This window comes from Trachurus trachurus (assembly GCF_905171665.1).
Source record: "Trachurus trachurus genome assembly, chromosome: 20".
NCBI lineage: Eukaryota > Metazoa > Chordata > Actinopteri > Carangiformes > Carangidae > Trachurus > Trachurus trachurus.
Window position 1 is genome coordinate 11,195,519 of NC_139911.1, and position 22,884 is coordinate 11,218,402.

General features: G+C 41.0%; 2 protein-coding genes across 2 annotated transcripts in view; both read left to right on the forward strand.

Moving 5' to 3' along the window:
- jph1a (junctophilin 1a) overlaps positions 1 to 13,365 on the forward strand; it is a 30,762-nt gene extending 17,397 nt beyond the window's left edge. Inside the window, exons 3-6 of the mRNA XM_083995796.1 lie at positions 2,455 to 2,573; positions 9,823 to 10,574; positions 10,943 to 11,039; positions 11,215 to 13,365. Coding sequence (XP_083851922.1) covers positions 2,455 to 2,573; positions 9,823 to 10,574; positions 10,943 to 11,023 — 952 coding nt within the window. The 3' untranslated portion in view covers positions 11,024 to 11,039; positions 11,215 to 13,365. The remainder of the gene's footprint in view (positions 1 to 2,454; positions 2,574 to 9,822; positions 10,575 to 10,942; positions 11,040 to 11,214) is intronic.
- A 5,796-nt stretch (positions 13,366 to 19,161) lies between these two features.
- On the forward strand, positions 19,162 to 21,923 carry eloca (elongin C paralog a). Its single transcript, XM_083995596.1, has 4 exons — positions 19,162 to 19,313; positions 19,803 to 19,830; positions 20,090 to 20,233; positions 21,442 to 21,923. The coding sequence occupies exons 2-4, from the start codon at positions 19,827 to 19,829 to the stop codon at positions 21,630 to 21,632; spliced, it is 339 nt and encodes a 112-aa protein (XP_083851722.1). The 5' UTR covers positions 19,162 to 19,313; positions 19,803 to 19,826; the 3' UTR covers positions 21,633 to 21,923.
- Positions 21,924 to 22,884: the final 961 nt, after the last annotated feature.

Here is a 22,884-nt window from a genome sequence, read left to right on the forward strand (position 1 = left end):
TATTGATGTCTATACCTGCAATTTCTCACTTGAACCTTGAATCTTTATCAACGAACAATTGAAGTCATAATTACATCTAAAAATGGGACAGTTAGTCACACAGTCACACTTTAAGCTGCTAAAACCAACATCTACTTTATCAACAGTAACTCAAATTTCTTTTGTCATGTATTGGGATTATTAATTCTGTAGTTTCCTGTATCAACCTTCATGCTCATTGTTTTGGGTTTACAGATTCAGACATTTAATGGGAGCCGAGACAGATCTAAAAGGAGAGTGAACACTGGATGGTGGGGCATGTTTAGCGTTTGGCATTAGCTGAATAAACAGAGTCTATAAGGTTAAACTTATTGATGTCGGGAAGAAAACTAACCACCCTTTCATCTCTTCGTTCCACATGCCCATGTTTTCTCGCCTTCCATTTCACTCTCCTCTTGTCCCACTGCTCTGTCACACTTCTGTCCCCATCATTCTCTGCTTGTCACCTCCCACCACCAGACATCCTGTCTGGGAAACAGTCTACTTGGCTTCCCGAGTGTGCCCGTGACTTAATGCCCACTCTACCTAAAGGGAACTGTTAAGATCCTTCGTATATGCCATGGGCACGCTGCTGTATACATGTATGACGCATTCATGCCTCCTTTCACTCGGCTGCACATTTCACACATTTCAGAAATAGACGCATGTATGTCCTTGATGTAGCATGTTTGGCAAATGGACGTCTGAAGTATACGTGTCAGCTGTGTGATGTAACTGGAATGCTTTAATGTCAGTTTTAACCATAAAACACCAGTCGAATTCCTACTTGTTGCTAGGAGTGTGGGGCAAGAAGCAAAGCCTTGTCTGTTTTACTGTCTGTTGCTGTTTTTAAATTCTTAAAAACCCACAGCTGGTTTCCAGAGGCTGTGTGTCCGTGAACAGACTCTCAGTGTGTCCTCTTGTCTGTGGGGGACACGGGGACTTATTTAGTCCATGTCTCCTGCCAGCATATGGCTCCTCATGCATTTTAATATCTCACTGTCCCAGCGCATCAAAAACAGGACGGCCCAGAGTCCAAGGACAGAGAAGTGGTCGGAAATAGAGACATCTGTCCGTTGGGGTCACTCTGACAGAAAGACAGACGGAGGGACGGAGGGAGGGAGAGAGAGAACGAGGGAGGGGAGGAGTGGGGGATGCGGGATGAAGAAGGATCGAAAAAAAAACAAGAGCATTGATTGAAAGAGAGAGGAGGAGATAGTGAAAGACGGAGGGAGAGGAAGATGGATGAGTGGGGTTAAGCAGGGCATGAGGCACAGCTGTCAATACTCTCACTGATACTTGGACAACCCATCTGGTTCTGTGCATTCCATGTTGCACCGTCATGTATTGTCTGAGCGCTCGCTGTCCCGGCTCCATCGCTATCTATCTGTTCATACATAAGTGACTAATCCTCTGGGTTGAACTGATGCATGTCATACTCTTGCATAATTAGGTCTTTTAAAAAGGGGAATGCGGTGGCAGCAGTAGAAAAACATCCTCCCTCTCTCGCCGTTTTCTGTCACAGCAGGTGTCGGCAGTCGTGCGTTTTTTTTTTTTTTTTGCATGTGTACAAACATGTGATCATGTACAGTATCTCTTGGTGGAGTTTTCAAGGGATTTGTTAAGCAGGTCACCCCCCAGCCTCTGTCTGTCTCACCATGGTACGCACCCATAATACCTCTCAGTGCTAATGCTAAGCTCACATTGATCCCAAAACACATTACTCTTCTGCCTTTTCGTTTTTGAGTTCACCAGATGTGGATGCAACCTCCAACCTTACGCTGGTGCTTAGGCCTGGCTATGGTTTTTTTTTCTCTCTCTCTAAAGTGATGAAGCAGGAAGTGTAGAACGATATGATAAGTTTTGATATGATATTATATGATATGATACGTTTTGATAGGATATGACAAGTTTTGATATGATATGATATGATATGATATGATATGATATGATATGAGAAGTGTGTGTTTTGGTGTGCGTGTATGTGCGTTAGGGGCACTGCTCCCTTGCGGTCCAGCAGCAGTGCAGTGCTCCAGACTGGATTAAGGTCTTGCTTGGATGTGGCTGCGCTCCATTTGGAAAATCAGGATTTGGATTTGAGATAGAAGCGCAAGGGGAGGTGTTACGTTATCCCCAAGAGGGACAGGCCGAGTGATACAGCTCAAAGATGAGGAGAGGGAGAGGGAGGAGGAGGAAGAAAGAGAAAAAGAAAGCAAACAGACACTGTTATGTCAACCCTGCTGATGAGGCAGAGTGCCATGGATGACATGGTTGCTCACACTTGTCACCAATGAACAACTTTTATACCGGTATTATAGAAAAATGTCACATGTGTTTGTTTCTGTAACACTTTCTTTGGCCACAGGAGTTTCTATCTACTTTATATTTTTACATCTATGCAGTATCGTCTAATACTGTCTGCTTGTGTTTCTCCAGAACGGCCCATGCCAGGACAAAAAGTGAGGCTGCGGACCAGGCCGCCGTCTCCGCTGTGCACGAGTCTGAAATCGCCAGGGCGGTTGCTAGGGAACTCTCCCCCAACTTTTACCAACCAGGTAACCTTTAAGGACAAACCTTCATACACACAACACACTCTGTTTTGTAAAGCATGTTCCTGTAGTGGCAAAGTGCAGACACCGCGCAGCCTCAGGGAGAGTAAGTGCTCGCCAAGTGGCGGAAATGTTAGTCACTCATGATACTTTCCCTCCGTCTCAGTAACTCAGACTGCAGGTGCACGGGAGGGTTGAGAAGGTCAGATGTGCTCACTGCGCTGGGTGAAATACAATCCTTTGACTATTTCAAGTGGCTAAATGTGCATGAATGTTTGGCTGCGCATGCAAGAATAGTTTTAGACAAGGTTTTCAGACATTATAGACATTACAGTCATGGCTAAGACTGTTGCAAAGGCCTTGAGGGAGCCTTTAACACACTAGTGGTTCATTGCCAACATTGCTACATTTATCCAGCCAAACTATTCCAAACCCCCACCCCACACCCCCCACCCCCCTACCTTCACTGTCCCTTTTGTTAGCCACAGCATTTTCAAGCAACCAGTTCATCCATTCATACTATGATATCCATTAGCCACAACATAGAAATAGCAGAGACCAGAGACACCCACTGCCAATGATTGGGTCGGCATTATCCCTGAATTTACTGAATTGATGAAAATATGGGAAAGATGCGTAATGTGCATAACACCAAAACATCCTCTGTCTCGTGGGCTATTGAGTTTGTTGGTTGTTTGTTTTTGTTTTTTACTTTTTTCTTGTTGGATATCAATAATTTAATTCACTTCTCTTATCAATTTAAAAAATATATATAATTAATTTTGACCAATCAGATTAATTGTTTTTTGTTTTAAAATGGACCATGAAGTGAAACAATACAAGAAGAACTCAAAAAAATCAAACCATGTTTTTAGGAACTGGTAAACTGGTAAGAGGTTAGGTACTTTGTATGAGTAATGATGTTTGCACAGTTTAGAGTTGTTTACATGGGCTCTGTGTGAGTCAGTAATGAGCTTGTTCTGGGTGTACAAAAGCGTAGGGGTTTGGTGTTCCAGGACTGTAATCGAAGACTAGAGGTATTGAGGATGATTTCAAACACCACAATGGAGGACTGTGTTAGTCCTGAGACAAAGCAGAGCCTGCTTGAAGCAGACTACTGTTTTCTAGATAGAAGCCTTGTCCTAGCTCTCAAAGAGCTGTTATTGTAACAGCTCTGAATACTTTCTAAAAATTTGCTTTCTTACAATCTGCCAAAAAAAAAGTGTGAAAGCAAAACGTTTTTTTTTTTTTTTTCATCTTTCTTCAGATCGTATCAAACTTATGTGCAAGTGCAGTGCAGACATGGCCCACAGGTACATAAGAGGTGGTGAAGGAAACCCACCAAGGGCTCCTGCTCCTAATACCAAGCAGTTCTCATCTTTCTCCTGCCTGAAGGTTTAACAGGCACTCTGCCATACTATACAGCAGCTCACAGCGTAGGCTGTCAGCTGAACTCTGTTTAGTTCATTTACTAGGTAAGCTGAGTTTACAAGGCAATGCTGGACATACAATACTGCAAAAAGTGTGTGATCGCTGTTGGTTAAAGAGCAGTACACCATAGGGTTAAGAGGTGCAGCAGCAGGTCACAGAGAGGGCGACATCGGACCAGGAGCGATTACATTTTTTAATGTGCAGTGCCTCATTCAAGCACTCATTAGAAAACTACTTGGCTGTTCTTTAAATTATGGCATATATAGGCTCAATTGATCTTGTAATAGATTATGCTTTTTTGTTTATTTTTATTTGCAGTGTAAGACATATATCCGCCTTGCCTCCTACACCACGCGTAATATATTTAGGCCTATGATCTACCCGACCTTGGGCTCTTGCCAAAGGCCACCACAGAATAGTGAGTGACAAATAGATTGACAATGGGACCCATTCAAGCATGTCCCCGCACTAAGCCACAGAAATGACCAGCCCAGGCCAGAGACATCCTGCGGCTTGTTTGTGTTGTGGAAAACAGTGGTCATGCTTGGCCAGCAGGACGATCTCTGGTTTCCAAGTCTGACCGGAGAGTGTTCTTGCCTTATAAGTCAGATCATGAATGAAAGAGTGGACGATGTCATAATAATGTGCAACGCGGGGCGACATCCGATCTGCACCGTTTGAACATTTGGTTACGTAGGCATATGTCTGGTAAGCCTTGGTAAGACAGACAGGCACCTGTAATAGGTCAAATCCATTTTCCATCCTTTAATGTTTTATTTTTAGGTGTTTTTAGTTTTGGCAAGTCTGTATTTGACAAAACATTGTTAATATGAATTACATTTTCCAAGAAAATACAGTCAGAGCAGTGTGTAGACTCCAGAATGTCCTACTTCTTTGTTTATTGCTGATTCATAATTTGACCTGTGTTTCAGTGTAAACACTTTCCCTCATTTTGAGCTTGCAGGCAAAATAACCACTAGTGGAGAAAAAAAAGTAGGCTACTGTGTCTTGTGTAGGAAAAAAAAAGTGCAACGTCAGTGGAAAATCTTTTTTTTTTTCTTTGTTGATCACCTTGTGTGTCCAAACATCACAGTTAAACATAGTCGCTCTATCACGATAGCATTGTTAAGAGAGGAACCTTTTGCGACTGATCTCCCCAGCTTCTTCAACACCTCTGCAGTGGAAGTATTCTCTCTCGCCCCCTTCCCTCGGCATCTAATAAGTCCTCTAGGGTAACAACCAGGGGTCTAAACCCCTTGTTGTTTGTAATTGGCGTTTCCGACTCATAGCAGATTATCACCCAGATTGGGAGAGTACACTTCAAAAGGGAAGAGAGGGTCACGGCGAACAGGACCCTGACCTTTATGATTGGTTCACACACAGCACCCTGGAGGGGGGAGCAGCAAGGGTTAGCTGGGCGTGGCCTGCGGACGTGACGTTAATTGGGCTATATTTGGTGCCGATGTGTGCTCACTGGAGTCTAATGGAGACATAGCTGGAATCCTTACGCACTGAGAGGAGCTCGGCCCCGCGCTCGCTCCTCTCCGGGGCTGTCGCAGAGCACCTGTCCCTTCCTTCAGCCGGTTGTGGGGGTCAGGGGGGCGGGAGGGGTTGGGAGGGTGGCGGCTTGTCAGGGGGGGTGACAGGAGCGGGGAGGGAGGGAGGGAGGGTGGGTAGCGGGGGGCTCAGCAGGGATCCCACTCTGCCCTGTTTGACCCAGTCAAGGTACGCTCAGACCAGGTGGAACCATAAAAGCCTGGAGCTGTCAGGGCTGAAAACCAGACGTGAGCAGGTGCTGCTTTATATTCATAGCAGCAGGTGTCGAGGAGAACGTTTTAGGACATTAGTTCAACACCAGCAAAGAACTTATTGTGAAACTTCTTATTACTTTCAAGGATACAGAATATCAAGATTTAAAAAAAACAACAAAGGATAATCAGATCTCGGTTCAAAATGATTTCCAAAGTGCCACTTGTTGAAATAACAGAAGGTTAATGAGATACTACCTTTATGTAATGATTGTAATTATATGTCAGCGCTGTATGACAGAAACAAAAGCAGTACTTACTCTCAAATATGCAGATGTACTCACATCCATTACATGGGAATGGAATATGCTCCAAACTCTGAAGTTTCCTCATCCGGATTTATCTTCTTTCACTTCTGTCCTATCCGTCAGTTACATGTCAGTAATTACACGCATGTGGCCACTGTCAAACGATACAGACAATGCGACGCACTGTAGGCTCTCTGCATGTCTGTGTGTTAGTGCATATGTACAGTATGTGAGTATTTGTTTGTGCCACACAGCGGTAGATGTAATCTGGGCAAACAATGACAGCCCCCCCCCCACCACCACCCTTGTCCATCTGCCAGTGTGAGTAGGAGTAGGAAAGAGAAAATCTAAAAAAGCTACAAAATTGAGTCATGAATCTTAAATATAAAAGTGTGGAGAACAGACTGAGAGCACAACCCACAGAACAGATTAATATATAACACAACATCTGAATAATGTGAAGAGAATAGTATGTAAGCAAATGCATCATAACAACAAAGAACTCTAACCAGGAAAATGCAAATGCTTGTCACTATCAATTGGAAGACATGTTATTTATTATTTCTGACACATGGACACATTGAAACATTTATGCAAACAGCTTGCCGTAGGAAATGTATATTTCTGTCTCTGGTGAGTGTTCTGTGCATCTGACAGGGATGTAAAGCCAAGGCAGCAGCCAAGACCTGTCATCATTCACGTAGCAGCAACAGCCTCGGGTCAGTGTTTGATAGTCAGCGCCGAATATGAAAAAGGAGATTTCAAATTGGTGGAAATTATATTTCATATTTGACTTAAAACGGATAAATGACCTTTGACCTTTGGGATCCACCAGATTAGATTATAAACTACTCTCCCTTTTGAATCTTCACCTGAATCCAGTCTAATGCACAGTGACAACAGATGTAATAACCACACACACACACACACACACACACACATCTATGTACACACACGAGGTCCCATTGAAGCTCCCCTCTCGTTACTGCTGTTTGTCTCATATTAAGGTCAGTTGGGGTTAGGCTGGGACTTAAACAGCCAATCCGTTCTGTTTTGCATGAGTATATGATCATGTTTGTGTGTGAGTGTGTGTGTTTGTGTGCGTGCGCATGTGTCAGCGTGTGTGTTTTGTTCAGAGTGCACTGGAGCAGAAAATGTGCTATGGATTAACATGAACAGAACTGGCAACCTGCAGCTTAAACAAAAGCTGGTCTTTAATAACCTCAAAGAGACAATGATGAGGATAAAAAAATAAGACAGTATTTACAGTATGACGGTGTCAAATATTTGTATTTTCTTAAGATTTGCTTTATAAATGCTGAAATTCAGATCCTTATTTTTGCTTATTTAGGTTTGTGTTGATTATTTTAGTCTTGGTCATGACTTATTCCCACTCTGGTCTATTTTAGTGACCCCCTTTAGAAGGCTGCAGACTCAGCCCAGTTGATCAATGCTCAGATGAAAGAAACACCACGGCCATTTGGGTAATTGAGTCCCACTACAGCTGACCCGACAGGATTCCTTGGAGGAGTACGTCCAATAAATCTTAACTCACTCGTCACAAGAGGAGCTACACGTGCATAAATAACTATGAAACAACCAGACTGGAGTTTAAATAATAAGTAACGATCAAATCTCAGAGGGTGTGTTTTTCCAGTTTCCCAGTTCATTCTACAATATACAAACACTATAATTTACTGCATGAATATTGGGGGTTTGTGGATTTGAACACGGCTGCAGAAGTGCAGTGGAAATCCTGTGTGAGTGTACAACTCGGGGTCATTTTAGTGCCGAGAACCATCCGGAAAATGCCTGGAACCCCTCGCAGGAATCCGTCCCCAAACAGAGTGAAATTGCTTGGGCCCGCCCATGGAGCCCTAACTCTTACTGAGTTATGGTGTGAAATTAAGCTTGGCAGATATATTAAGCTCTGCAGATGTCCCTCTGTCGCTTTGTAGTGGGTCTTATTGGTGGTGGTGGTGGTGGTTGTTATAAAACAAATTAGGAATGCCATGCAGCTGAAAAATACTTTGAGCTTATACGTACTGAGGCCCAAAAGATTACTCGGTAAGGCCTTTTACGCTGATGTAGGATTGGATACACTTGCTCCCCTCTGGATTTGATGTTTGCATAATTGTTCCTAGAAGTGACAAGTGGTAAATCTAAATCAATATCATTGTCCTTTTGACTTACAGTGCACAAACCTAATTGGTGGTATATTTTTTGCACATCCTTTGGCTTTATCTCACAAATGAACCTGTTCTCCAACCCAATAACTGAACATCAATGTTGAATGCACCAAGGGGAATACATCAGAACCAGATATCTTACACTGACTGTTCATGCAAGGGTGGATCAAGCTAAATATTTTAATGTTAAAGGTCCGTTTTTCAAAAAATATATAAAATTTGTCTCAATATTGGCTCTATGAGATGCAGAGGATGCTTTTCTGCTCATACCATCTGATGTTCTTCAAACAAAGCAGCATTGTCCCCATCTTGTCACTGTGACACCGTCTAATTTAGGAGATGTAGAGAAAAAAGCAAACAAAGAGCCTGATGTCGCCAATAAATATTAATTCAGCGCAGAACAAAGGGGCAGATGAAGTGTGATTTTTCTCACATGGAAAGGGGCATTTACATTCAGATTAAGGCCTTATTGTCCACACATTAGAGGACCTAATGTCCATAATGAAAATCCAAAACACAGATAGAACCTCGTGATGGAGAGAATGATTGGACGTATCCAACACAAGCCTCCCCAGACTGAAATGGCCAATGTTGCTCCTGGGGTCAACACTTTATCTAGACAACCATGTTGGTTGGATGCTCAGAACTGACGAGGATCTTTCCAGAAAACAACACACTGATAAAAGAGAGTGGCTGATGATAAAGATGAGCCTGCAGAGGAGGCTTCCTTTGTGACCCTGCATTAATCAGTCTGTTTCTGTCTCCTCCTCTCCCTCCATCCTTTAGTCTCTGCAGAATGATTGCATATATAATGTTGATTCATGAATATTTAAATTGAAAGAAACTTTGCTTGGGGTCATCTTTAGTTTAAATCGAACGCACTCTGCGCCACTATCAGGTCAGGGAAGATGGACAGAAAATAAAAGTCATCCATTCTTTAAACTGGTTTCTTGGACAGTGGCTGGATAAGACATTTCAGAATAGCATTAGCTTTGTTTCAGGGCTTGGTAATCCCATGTGTCGTCATTGAACTATGTCTGAACCTCAGATAATTATTATTAGAGCGCATTTGAAAGTTGGTGGGCCTGCATGTTGTACTATCAGCATGTCTGAGCGGGGGAGGAATCCGCACTAGTTTGTGCCTCTCATTTTTTACCATTACATTTAACACTGTTCTGAAGGTATTTCCAGGATCAATAAATGAATAGTTCACTACCTTTTTTCTTTTTTTTTTGCCATTTAGACAAGAAAATAGATACCATGGGTATATTTGTACAATATGACAGCATGTGGCCTGTTAACGTAGCATAGGGACTGGAAATAGGGAGAAACAGAGAGCCTGGCACTGCACAATCAACACAATACAGACCTACCTGCGCCTATAAAGCTCACAAAGCACTAATAATACAAAATTGCTAGTTATTGTTGAGCTCTCAAGGTAAATGTGAAGCCAGAGCTAATGGGTGATTGGCCTAGTTAAGCTTAGCTAATGGAATCACATAAGTCTTTGACAGGTGTAGCTACAGGTCTGTGTTGATTATTTGTCATGTAAAATGTGTCACTTCTCTCGACTTTACAGGACCTGACTACGTAAAGCAACAGTTCAAGGAGCCCGTGGAGATTAAAGAGGTCCCAGTTGAAAAGAAGGAGAAGCAAGGCTCCAAGGAAGGCTCCGAGAAAGATTCTCCCCACTTCTACCGCAAAGGTACAACTCCTCCCCACTCACCTCCCGTGACCAGCTCTGGAGCCTCACCTCCCCCCTCGCCTCACTCCAGCAAGAAGAAAGGTCACGTCGCCAACAGCTCTAGCCACAAATCCAGTAAAGAAGAAAAATCTTCCCGCAAGACGAGCAAAGAAGAGAAACATAGTCACAAGTCCAGCAAGGACGAGCGGTCCAGCAGAAAGCTGAGTAAAGAAGAGCGGCTGTCCGTCGTCGATGGCCCCAAAAGTTCTCACGTGCACGTTGACGCTCCAGCAAAACCTGCTAAGGCTCAGCAGGCTGCCCCGGCCCCCGCTCCTGCGCAGCCTCCAGCAGTTCCAGTCAACGGTCAGCTCCACAGCGAGTACCACAGTTACTATGTCAAGACCCCGACAAGAATCCCTCCTCCCCCCGACCCAGAGGAGGATATAGAAGAAGAGCCTAGTGCCCTGGCCCTGGCACGTATGCCCCCACAACCCCCCAGGTCCTTCAGTACCCCCACTCCTAAGCCAGCCTCCATACGGGAGAGCAAGAGCGACCCCAAACTCAGGAAGCAGGATTCCCTAAAGCCAAAGAGCCTCGCAGACACAAAGAAAGGCAGTATGGAGGTTGCAGAAAACACAGAAGAAACAGTGAGTACTTTTTTACAAAAAAAAATTTCAACTAAATTTTGGGAAATATGTTTTTTCACTTCTACTCTCGATACCACCCTCATGCCTGTAGCTGCCAGACATCCGTCCATAGCTCAGTAATCAACACATCAATACTATTCTTATTTCCTGAATTTTGACAGAGCCTGGCTACCTGAATGCTCTGTTCCACTTTTGTGCTAAGCTAAGCTAAGATAAGCTAACAGGCTCTTATTGTTACATTATTTTAATGGTAGCCTAATTTTTTCTACTCAACTGATGTATGAAGAGAAGATATAAGCAGTACAGGTCTATTGATATTGTTGTATATAGGCCTATGTTATATTTAATCTTGATGTCATGTTTTTCAGGGTCCCAACTCAATCCTTGTTGCTATGGTAATGCTGTTGAATATTGGCCTTGCAATTATATTTGTCCATTTTCTGACATGATGATGCAGTTTCTCTGGTAAGTTCCTTTATTTTTCCAAACACTTTTACTATCTTATGTGATAAGGAACACACACTTGAATGTGAATTTCCCCTTTTTACTCATGTCTTCTGTGTCCTCTGCTACAAAGTGTCCCTGCAATGTGACAAGGAGGAGCCAATTAAATCCAAATGAACTGTTTTTTATGTTGCAGTGAAACCATGGCAACCGGTACAGTTGCATCGCCGGCCTTGAAAAATGAAAATGGCGCCAGTGGGACACGGGGGTGGCCGTAGGTAGGGAATCAGCGTGACACTGAAGAGAATCGTAAGGAAGGCATCACTAACACCAACCTGTCCTGGGCCTTCTTTAGGGCCAGCCCCGTGAATTAGCACTCCTTTGGCTTCTCTAAAAGCTGAGGTGAAATGTTGTGTCTAGTGAGGTTAAAAAGAAAAAAAGGAAAATTAAAAAAATGCAACCAAACATACACAGTCTGAAAAAAAAAAGTAATTGAAACCCACACGTGTGCTGATCCAAGCACTAGTCTCTATAGCCCACTCCCACTGCCTTGGCAGAGATAGCGGTGGGCTGATGGACTTTGCTGGAAGAGTGTGGAGATGCACTTTTAGATGACGGGAGCAAACAGCTGCCTTTCTATTTTGCCATCTGACGTTTTGATGGGGAGATGTGAGCCCGGCGGTCGGGTGGGGGAAGAGGAGGACAGTCGCAGCGGGAGCGTGCTCGGGTGTTCGGAGCATTTTCTGGGCTTCACACCACTCTTGCAACAGGAAACTGGGCGAGACCGTTGCCAGCAGTCAGTGCTAGCACGGTCACTAGCCAGTCTTACTCGGTTAACCCAGTCGTCACCGCAGCTCTCTCGAGCTCCATCCATTGTTACCCAGGATACACTGCTTTAAAACACTCCCCATTGCATGGTACAGTTTTAACACTTTTTTTGTTTTTTGTTTGTTTTCTGTTCTATCGTAGCATTTTCTCGTTCATCGTTGTTCTCTGAATGTTGGTTACCTGCAGTCATACGCTTATAGTTGAAAGGAAAATTTCTCATCGCAGAATGAGTAAATTAAATTGTTTTCCCTTTTTATTTTTAAATTTTACTAAGTTCTAACAGCTGAGTTGTAATTTGACATTACACGTTCATGTTACTGAAAGTGCAATATGTTTTATTTTTTTCAAAGGAAAGTTTATATTATATTTTGCAAAAAAAAAATAATAATAATGTGGTTGTACTATTATAAAAATCCTATGTTCCATTGATTTAGTCAAACTCTCATAATTTGAATTATGCTTGAATGGAGAGTGTGTTGATTACCAGCTGGGATTGTGTTTAGAAAGGAGGTTGAGAGTGAAGTAGCAAATGTCTTATGTTATTTATTGAATCGGAAGGAAAATAATTTCACGCTTGGGCCATTTTGGCTGGAATTTCCTTCATTCTATTATTTGCTTTCATTGTTTTAATATAACACAAAGATGCAAAGACGCAGTTCACACAGCTGCTTCTGTTGGCCCAGCAGTGCTTTGCGTGCTTATGAGACTGGATCAGGACAGTCTTGTTGAATTTATTCAAGTTTGAGGCCATGGGGAATGTGGCACCAGGGAGAAGCAGAGATGCCTTTTTAAAAGTCTTTAACAGTACGACTGTTTACCTCAGAAAAAGATGAGGACGGTGGGGGGTGGGGGAGAGACGCCATCCTTGTCTTAACTTTGTTGTGTGGGGATACTCTGACTGTTGTCATCACCTGAATCATGCTTTGGACTTGCCTCATCGTAGCTGTTTGTAGTCTCTGTTGCAGGTATGGCATGAGTTTCTTTAATTTTAAAAGTGGTTATTTATATGGTTGACATTTACTGTCATCACTACAAAGATTAATTATTTATTCATTGTACAACTGATGTGTTTGTGAACACTGGTCATCGTAAAAAAAAAAAGAAAAAAAAAAGGGCTTTAATATGGCTTTGGGTTTCTTCGCTGCAGTTCAGTTTTGAAGTTCACAGTAGATTTTGTGTTACAAAACGAGCAGCACGTTACATTTGGAGAATGTTTGAGCCAATAAGATGTTTGCAAAACCGTCCATATAACTACCAGAAGATTTAACTACTGAAACCTACAAAATAAAAGCAGACCAAGAAAAATATATATTATTGATCAACACAAAATTCTTCACCCTTTCTTTGCCCTCTTTTTTTCTTGTCCCTATCTTCACACGAGCATGGTGAAGACTGGAGTTTCGGAGGGTTCAGAACAGCCTGTTTAAGGGATATTTTTTTGAAATGCAACATTGCATGTTGGAGACATTTATATATAGATTATTATATACTATTTGTAAGGATTTTTACAGAGCACAATCCAGAATCTGGTATGAGTTGGTATTTTTCTAACAATTTGCACACCTGTATTTTGACAATGAATATAACTTGTTTGTAATTGGTAATGTAATGCACATATGATAATGTTTGACAGTGGAAAAAAAAAACCTTTATTTCTAATTGGTTGTACTGTATGTACCATTTGGGGATGTGAAAGGCAGATGTTCTTGTTTGAGTATTTTAGGAAGTAACGAGGAACTGCGGGAGACTTTTGATATCTCAAGGTTCATGTTACCCCACTGATTTGTGCAAAGTCTTTGGAGATGAAGTTATGTGTATAACAATAAAGATGTTATGCCTTGGTAAACTAAACTTTGTCTATTTCTGGTCTTTTTATATTCTGACACAGAGGCACCAGAAGTCATGCAAATAATACACAGCAGCTTCACAACAAACATTATTCCACAGAGCTTCTCTTCAACGGACACTATACACCATTACATTGGCAAAGAACTGATGGATGCAAGGACTTTCACTTGTCTTATAAGAATGTTTTGAATTCCAGTCTCATGTTCACTTCTGTGTATCTCTGAGGTTCATCGTCTCATCTCTGCTGTGGCCCCCTGGCTACGGTGGCCTCATGGTGACCTTCTCATAATGAGATCTGTGGGGAGAAGACCAGGCATGAAATCAAAGTATCTTCGTCGGGGTCTCACATTAGCAGTGTGAGCACAGGCAGGTGCCCCAGTTTGTCTTGGGTCAGTTCGTACTGTTTCCACTGATCAGCCGTGGATTAGTGTAGTGTTACGCCGGCGACGGCACCTGCCTGGACTCGGCAACGACACGTCGTGCACTTGCTGTGCCCTCTGCCCTGTCGCCAGCAGACACCGCAAGACCTGCAGGGAGTTTCTCAGTTTTGTCTGCAGAATCAATTAGTACTGCTGTAACCTTCTCATCTTTAAATTTGATAATTATTAAAGCATATGGCAAGCCTGGGTATTAAATATCTTTTACTTGCAGTTTTAAAATTATCAAGTGCCATTATGGTAGCGGAAAGGAATTTTCTGGATAGTGTATTATCCTGGCACCCCATATGTGAAGCTGAACTTGTCAGTAATAGTATAGAATATCTCTATGTTACTATTCTAATATGGTACTGCATACTGGACAAGATTTGGTTGCGCAAGCAGCCCTGGACAAATATAAACCAAAACCTTATAAGTGTATCCAACCCCCTTTAGAGGCCATTTAACAAATTCCACTGACAGCTATAATTTTGACCAGGTTAAAGAATCAGCAGTAAACTTGTTTGTGTTTAGGAAGGGTTGCAGCACCATCTACTTTACAGACAACAGAGTCCATTCACCACAGGATGACTGGAGACCATAGCAGAGGAGCCAGACCTGGCATCACACTGGACTTTGACCTGGTAAAATATTCCCACATCATCTGATGAACTTACCAGACACCTCATGTTGTTTTTCATCCGTTTCCAGAGCGACCAAAAAGGGAAGACGGAGTTGCCTTAAGGAGGACCACAGGTGTCATGGAAATATCGTGTGTCTGGAAATTGTAATTTGTCATATATATGTGAAATATTTTATTCATTTGAAAAACTGGAATTAAGCAATTAATAAATAAGAAGAGAAAAATTATTAAACGATATTTATATGGCTAAGAGAAGGAAGAAAAGACAAAAGAAAAGCAAAGTGGGAAATGTAAATGTAAAGGAGAAGAAGTGTTGTCAACTTTTCACATGCCTGATTAAAAACGGCATGCTGACTTCATCTGTGAGTTTGTTTCAGTTTCAAAACTGAATTGTCAAATTTATTTTGAACTTTCATTATTTTCATCTAATAGTTTAAACACTGTGTTTTATAAACCCCCTTTTAATGTAATGCATGTATTGATAAATGCACATGTTCATGTATATTTCCTTTGATAATTCCTCTTGAATGCTTACAGTATAGGCTACTTATGATGGGATATAAAACTTTGAATGTGTATGCATGTGTTTAAGATACAAAATACTACTATGTGGGGTTAAATACTTTGGTAACGCATGTAAATTTAGTTAAAAAGGTTAAGGGTAAGAATAAATCAATAAAGATATTTAGTATGACATTTGTTTTCTGTGTGTTTGTTTGTTTATCTGTTGTGTGTCTGTGGGGTTTGGTGTGGACAAACAGCATCTTAAGTCTGGCACATATCCACCATGAGTATATTTAACTTCGCTCTCTGAGACCAAGCCTCCACCTTCTGTCTAAAATGCAGATTGGTTTTGCTTCTAAAATTGGATTAGGCTAGTAAGCAGTGAGGGGATACCAGTGGCAGCATTTTTCAAAACTGTTGCTAAGACATCAGTATTAAGCAGATCCTCTTTCCATGCCTGGCATAGCTAGCTTAGCTTAGCATCACTTCATCTGTTATATTTACACAAACAACCCACAGTTATTATAAAACCATAAACCTATCACTCAGACATCTTAAGTAAGCTATTATCTGTCTTATTATTCAAACACGCAGCACTTTCTTTTTTCGTCTTATGCGTTCCCACTTGATGGTTTGTGCAGGCGACCTCATATCATGGGTGACCAGAAAACACACACAATTCACTTATGTACTCTACCATTTGAGCACAGGGACTTTTCATGCCCTGTTTATCTAGTGACATGTGAATTGTGATGAAGATTTTTATCCTAGTGGTTCGTAGGATGAGTCATTATAGTTCAGACATGCAAGGCCTCAACACAGTGCATTAGCCTTAGGCTATTGAAAGTAAATGGTTGTCACATTCACTTATCTGGTTGTTATGCCATTTGAAGCTTTCATTGTGTGGAGTAAGACCAATAGAACAACGTGGTTTTGTAGAGACAAGCAGGGACATCTCATAAAAGGCCTCTCAGGTGATGTGGAAAGAGTTTCTCATTTTCTGCTTGTCTTTGAAAACATTTAATGGCTGCAGAGGTTGGAGGCTTTCAATCATCAGAGGTGCTTTAGATCAAAATAATATGAATTCAGTGACTCGGAGTGTATTACATACTACATGCACCAGAATTATTTTCAAAAACATGCAGATTCAGTACATAAAGGTCTGTTGATATTTTCTCTATGATACATTTTTCTTATTCAGGGTTAAGGCTACAGTTAGTGTTAGGCACCTGTACGCACTATGCTGTAGTACATTACATTATGACAGCACTTTTCTCTAAGCTGATGTTGTGTTACCACATTGTGATGCCATCATCTTCGATTATTCAACTAGTGAATAATCCAGATGTTATGTCTATCCCAAAACCACACATGACAGATGTGTGTGTGTAAGTAAGAGTCAGTGCTCAAACCTTTACCAAATAACGTATGTGTTTTTGTTCTTGTGGTAGCAAAGATCTGCTTCAGCATGTCTTGTCTGCACAGCTTCTCAGTCATCCGGTTCACAGTTAGCCAAGAAAAGTTGAATCGAGGGCAACTGGCTTCAGCATGTCTGGCCTTGAAACCTCGAATTCACACAACAAAGCCAAAGTCTAATTTTTTTTTGGCCATCTCTAATTTTCCTGCTGAGTCACTTAAGCGCATTATAAATAAAATGTATTATTATTATTATTCTAAATAGAAAAATCTATATAGATCTGAATCCATTATTATAGATTCTATTACATTATTATTTTACCTGGGCCAAAAGTTGTTGGTGGCGTGTCATGGTTTGCGGCTGCCTCCTTCTCCTGCAGTGGTTCATAAGATTAGGACCAACATAAGAATTGCAGAGCGCTATGACTTGCTGCGGGCAAAAGGGACAGTACTCTCAAATTCATTGTGACAAGCCTTACCCTCTTTTCTGAGAAGAAATGCCCAAAGACATTCCTCCCCCATCTTTCCCTATCATGACTAAAATTCTGACCTGGTTTCATTCAGGGCTCCTCTAACAAAGCCATTGTACTGTTCATAAATGATCCTATGCGTTGACATTTGACCCACTCTGTGGTATTGAAGCTGGTGGTATCAGGAGATGGAAAACGTTCCACGCTCGACAAGTTATTGTGAAGAGAAGTCCTCTTAACTGCACCCACCTTTGCATAACTTAAATATTTAATGTTAAGCAAGACATTTTTTTTATACCAAGTGAACATGACTGTATCTGTACATAAGAATGTATATCATCCTAAATGTGGCAATTTCAAACAAACTAATAAGACTAACAGGCACAAAGATGGACAAGTGCCTTTTCTAGCAAGTTAACTGTGTCCCACCATTTCCTGAATGGTGTGTGTGTGTACAAGAAAGTGTAATCTGAGAAATTATACAGTGCGACGTGTTAAAAGGACAGATGATATCACTTGGCATGAACGGGGTGTTTGCGTATTGTGTGTGTGCATGTGTGTGTTAAGGAAGCCTAGCTTGTTCTAAGGGCCCACAGCAGCCTCCCCCCAAAATAGAGCTGAGAGCAGCTGCAGCGGGGCGGGTCGTATCAGAGAGACATCAAAGCGTCCGCCGCCACCCGCCCCGCTCTGATCATGAGCACTAATGGTGTAATGGGCGACTGGAAGGTCAGTGATTGTTTTTGGTTGTGTGTGTGTGTGGAAGTGTGTAGCTACTATGTGTGAGAGTCAACAGGCGACACAAGCAGTCCACGCGCAGGAGGCTATACCAGAACTTTCTGGAACACAAACTGACAGCATTGCTAAACCTGGCATTACTGTAAGACAAATACCAGGTCAGGTGTCACCTCTGCAGAAGTCCCCACACTGACGTCTGAGGAAACAATGAGCACAGCCATTTAAACCAAGCTGAGTGGTGAGCGGTCTACAAACCTTCCTGCATGACATGTGGATGTAAATGAACAGTGTAAAAGAATTAGAAATAAATAAATAAATAAATAAAAATCCTTTACCATCATGAGGAGAATTACACTGCCCCTCTGGGTCAAACTACACAATTTACAGGCGCAGTCACTAATCTGCTCAGTGTCACTCAGCTCAGATAACTCTGCGTCCATATGGTATCCTCAGATTTCAACAGTCATCACTTTTTCCCACATGAAAAGAACTCCAGACAGGATCAGGGCAAAGTCACTCACTGAACCTGACTGTGACAGTGTAACCATTCCTCAACTGTCTCTGGTCTGGGACTGACAACCCCTTTGCCTGTTAGATAAAACTTCATTAGGTTGGTGTTGGTACAAACAAACTTAACTTTACAGAATAGAAACTGACAGATGTACACTTATAATTGTCTCTCCATACTTTTGAAATCCAAATAAGAAGAAGAATTTGTAGATTTTTTTTTTTTTACTGTCAGGAAGCTGGGAAATGTAAGATGGAGTACATGCCTTCTCTGTGTCTCCTTCTTGAATTCAGATTTATGGGTCTGCAAAATGTCTCTGTCATGTCCAATCAGCACCTGCTTTCGCTCATCACAGTCAGAGATTAACCTCCGAAACACAGGCGCCCTCTACAGGGTTAACACTATAATATCTCTGCACAGTATGAAATGGCCTGTGAACCGGTGTAAATTTGACAAGTCATCTCTGCTCCTCGTTAAAATTAAAAAAAAATATATATTTGTTATATAGTGACACAAAGGTTGTTATTACTTATAAAATAATGACTATTATGTTGGACAGCGGAGAGGTAAATGATCATATCAAAAAAAAAAAAAGTCTAGCCTAATATTATGTCACTTCCGCATTTTTTCCAAAAGTATTATCATTTTATAAAATCGGTTAGCCTCTCTCAAAAAAAATGAGGAGGGACATTGACCAACAACAACAACATTAATTTTAATTTCTTAGAATTTTTTATAAAGCTATATTTTTTTAAACGTCCAGTGTAATTCAGCACAGTACAGCGGAACGTTTATATCTTCACTTGAAATTCCGCGGAAGAAATTAATCGCGGACTTGTGTTCACACGAACTGGTTCCGGGTATCAACAGTGTGGTGGCTAACGTTAGCTGGGACGTAATCTCCACTCCTCATCCGTCTACAGAGTGGTAAGAAACGATGTTATATCTCTACTAAACGTCGTTATGTGTTGAAGTGTCTATGGCCGTTTGTCTAATCGGGGCTTTTAATAACCGAACAACCGCTAAAATAAAGTATATCGTTTGATTAGCATGGCGTTAGCTCGAGAGCTAACAGTGATGGCTGCGAAATCACTAATAAAAACAGTTTGGGCAGCGAACAAGACTGCGACAACCGTAGTTTCAGTTAACTTGGATTATAGCTGACATGTCTAAATTATATTTATAAATATCAATCTAAACGACAGCGAACATGTGGCTCATATCTGTTCGCTATTTAACGTTACCTTATTCAGCGCAACACTGGCGTTTCACGGAGACTGTCAAAAAAAAATCATTAGAAAATGCAAGGCCTTAGCCAAAGTTAATGTTAACGTAGGCTTGATTGGCTAATGCTAAAGCCTTGGCGAGACTACATTGTTTATTAGAGGTTGGTAATTTGTCTGTGTTTCTCTGCAGGGTTAAAGGAAAGTCCGGAACAAGATGGGTGAGTGATTAACTGACCTAAATTTTATCCACTATATTTTATAGATTCGTAATGTTGTTTATCAATTCATAACACGTACGTTCACATCATAGTAAATATGTGAGCTGAATCTCATTTGTCATTTGTTAGCGTGTTTCTACGAATGACGATATTCTCCAAAGATACTACCGGGCAGCAGGACAGTTGGTTAGATGTGTCAATGTTTTTAAGGCCTTTAGGCCACACCTGTCTGAGATGGTCAGTTTGTGTGTCCTCGCAGATGGTGAAGAAAGAACCTATGGTGGCTGTGAAGGGCCAGATGCCATGTACGTGAAGTTGATCTCTTCAGATGGCCATGAATTTATTGTGAAAAGGGAGCACGCCTTGACATCTGGAACCATCAAAGCCATGTTAAGTGGGCCAGGTGAGGATTCAAAACTAATTGCTTTTAACAAGACAACAACTAATTTTAACAATAACATAAATGTTGGTTCACCCCTGCAAATGGACTGTAAAGGTTATTCAACTATTAAATTGATCCGTTTGGTTTTCAATGGCAGTCCATTAGGAATCTATGATGTCAGAAAATACATAACCACCAGCTAATTTGCCAGCTTTCAGCACACACAGGCATTCTTTGCTACATCCTCTGCATTGTGACACTTTTTTGGTAGCTGTCAGAAATGAGCGGGATATTAGCTTATGGTGTTTTCTATCCAGATTGCCTAATTTCTCCCTTTAAACTTATTATTTAGACATACACTTATGACATATACTTCATGGTATCCCTTATTTACAACATGTTCAATATTCCTGAAATAAAGATGATTTTCTTCATTGAACTTTGTGCTTTTTATATTATATGCTTCCCCAGAAAAAATGTGTAACGGATACAGTATGTCTGGGGAAAAGCAGATTTGTAGGTTTCCTCTTCCAAGAGCTCGCTCTTTACATCGTCGACTTGAACTAGAAAAGTGGCAGAATATTACGCTTTTTGTGATTTGCACTTCTTAAATGAATAAAACTTTACTTTATATTCTTATTTCCTATTACAACCAACCACTACTAGATTAAAAATCAACATAAAGGTCCACCCACTGCAATTGCTCAGTACACCACTTACCTATGTTATACAAGTTATGACAAGGGTTATATTTTGATTTAAAAAAAAAACATTTACCCATTTGTCAGCTTAGTAATTGTAAAATGTACAGTATAGACTCCCAGTATAACTGCGCACCCTCCTGCTCATCATGTTAATAGGAGCTTCACTACTGTGCTGCATCCCTTCAGACTATGTTATATAAAGTTGTTTAGAAATGATTGTAATGATGATACTTTGCTTGCCTATGTGTGGGAGGGTTAACCTGACTGATTGATCATAATGATCGTGATTATAAAGGCACTGGTGTTTAGTTCTGGTTGTCCAGCTGGTGGCACTATGAGCCCTGTATACCATGGTTTTGTTGCCTCCTGTTCTAGACATTCTTCTAATCTTTCATTAGCACCTACCATTTTACAATGCCTTTTCTGTGTGTAGCCTCTTTTAGAATTGGTCTGCTTTACAACAAGTTCACTGTACATGTGTTGATATTTCTGCTCACAACAACTACTCTAACCCTCCATCTGCAGGTCAGTTTGCTGAGAATGAAACCAATGAAGTGAACTTCAGGGAGATTCCTTCTCACGTCTTGTCCAAGGTCTGCATGTATTTCACCTACAAGGTCCGTTACACCAACAGCTCCACAGAAATACCGGAATTCCCCATCGCTCCGGAGATCGCACTGGAACTGCTCATGGCTGCAAACTTTTTGGATTGCTAAAGTTACAAGATAATGATCTCTTCTTTTTTTTCTCCTTTTTGCATATTTAACTTGTTTTGTCATGTAAACCATATGAAACACGAATGAATCTATCCCCACACTGAGTATTTTTTTGTTTCTTTTTTAGCACATGGCTTTTGTTCTAATTTTATTAGTATTAAAGGATTTCATTTTAATCTAAGAAATGGATATGGCAGGCTACATCCTTTCCCAGGAATGTGATGAATGTGCCCCCTGCCCTCGAAATCTTTCTTCACCTCTCCATCTTAATAAAGACCTGTTTGGTGAGCGCTTTGTTTCCAGTTGCCACCTTGTTCCATCTGCAATACAACTGACTTTAAATATGACTTGTATTTTGGTTTGTTTGAAGGGCCACACAGATGGCTGAATATGAGACAATAATCTTTTTAGAATAATGATATACCGGTAATATGAATATAGTAAACATAATAATTTGAACTTTTAAAAACATATTCTATCATAGAGTAATTCCTACATGTGGGGACTTGTTTGTGCTGCTTTAGTGTCGAGGTGTTTAACATTTTTCAAGAAGGCAAAGACTCGATTAAGTAAGTACTTAGTGCTGAAGACAATATACGTATATGTTACAAGAAGAAATTATGAACACAAATTGTTATATTCCAGGGAATAAAAACACTGATCTGTGAAATTGGTCAAAATATCAAATGCAAGCCGATGGGCACAATCCCATTTGTAAGATATGCAGTTGCTTTGAACATGCCTCCAACATGTGGTCTTAAACATTGGATCAACAATTTCCGTTGTGCTTGCATATAACTACGGGATATACTGTGATATCAATGCTTTTCTAGTGAATTTGAGCTGTCATCTAGCAGCTGATGAGTCAGTCATATCAAGTGGGAGTTTGGATCACAACCCAGTTCACTATGAGTGACGGGTTTGTTTTTACCAGGAAATATGAGGCTTTGTCAGATGACTGATGAGCTGGGGGAAAAAAGTGCTAAATTTGTTGTCAGATAAATGAATATACCTACCTTGTATTTTACATTTTAGCTCATAGGGAATGAAAAAGGTGTCAGGTTTTAAATATGATGCCTCTATAGGTTTTAGAGATTACAACAGGGATCTTGTTCATGGTTTACTGAACTGGAAATAAGAGGATTTACCACACAAATGTAAGAAAAGACACTGAAGGGCATTCTGGATATATTATGCAATTAATCACTCTATTATGAATACGAATTACTTTAATAACTGCTAAAGGAAATTT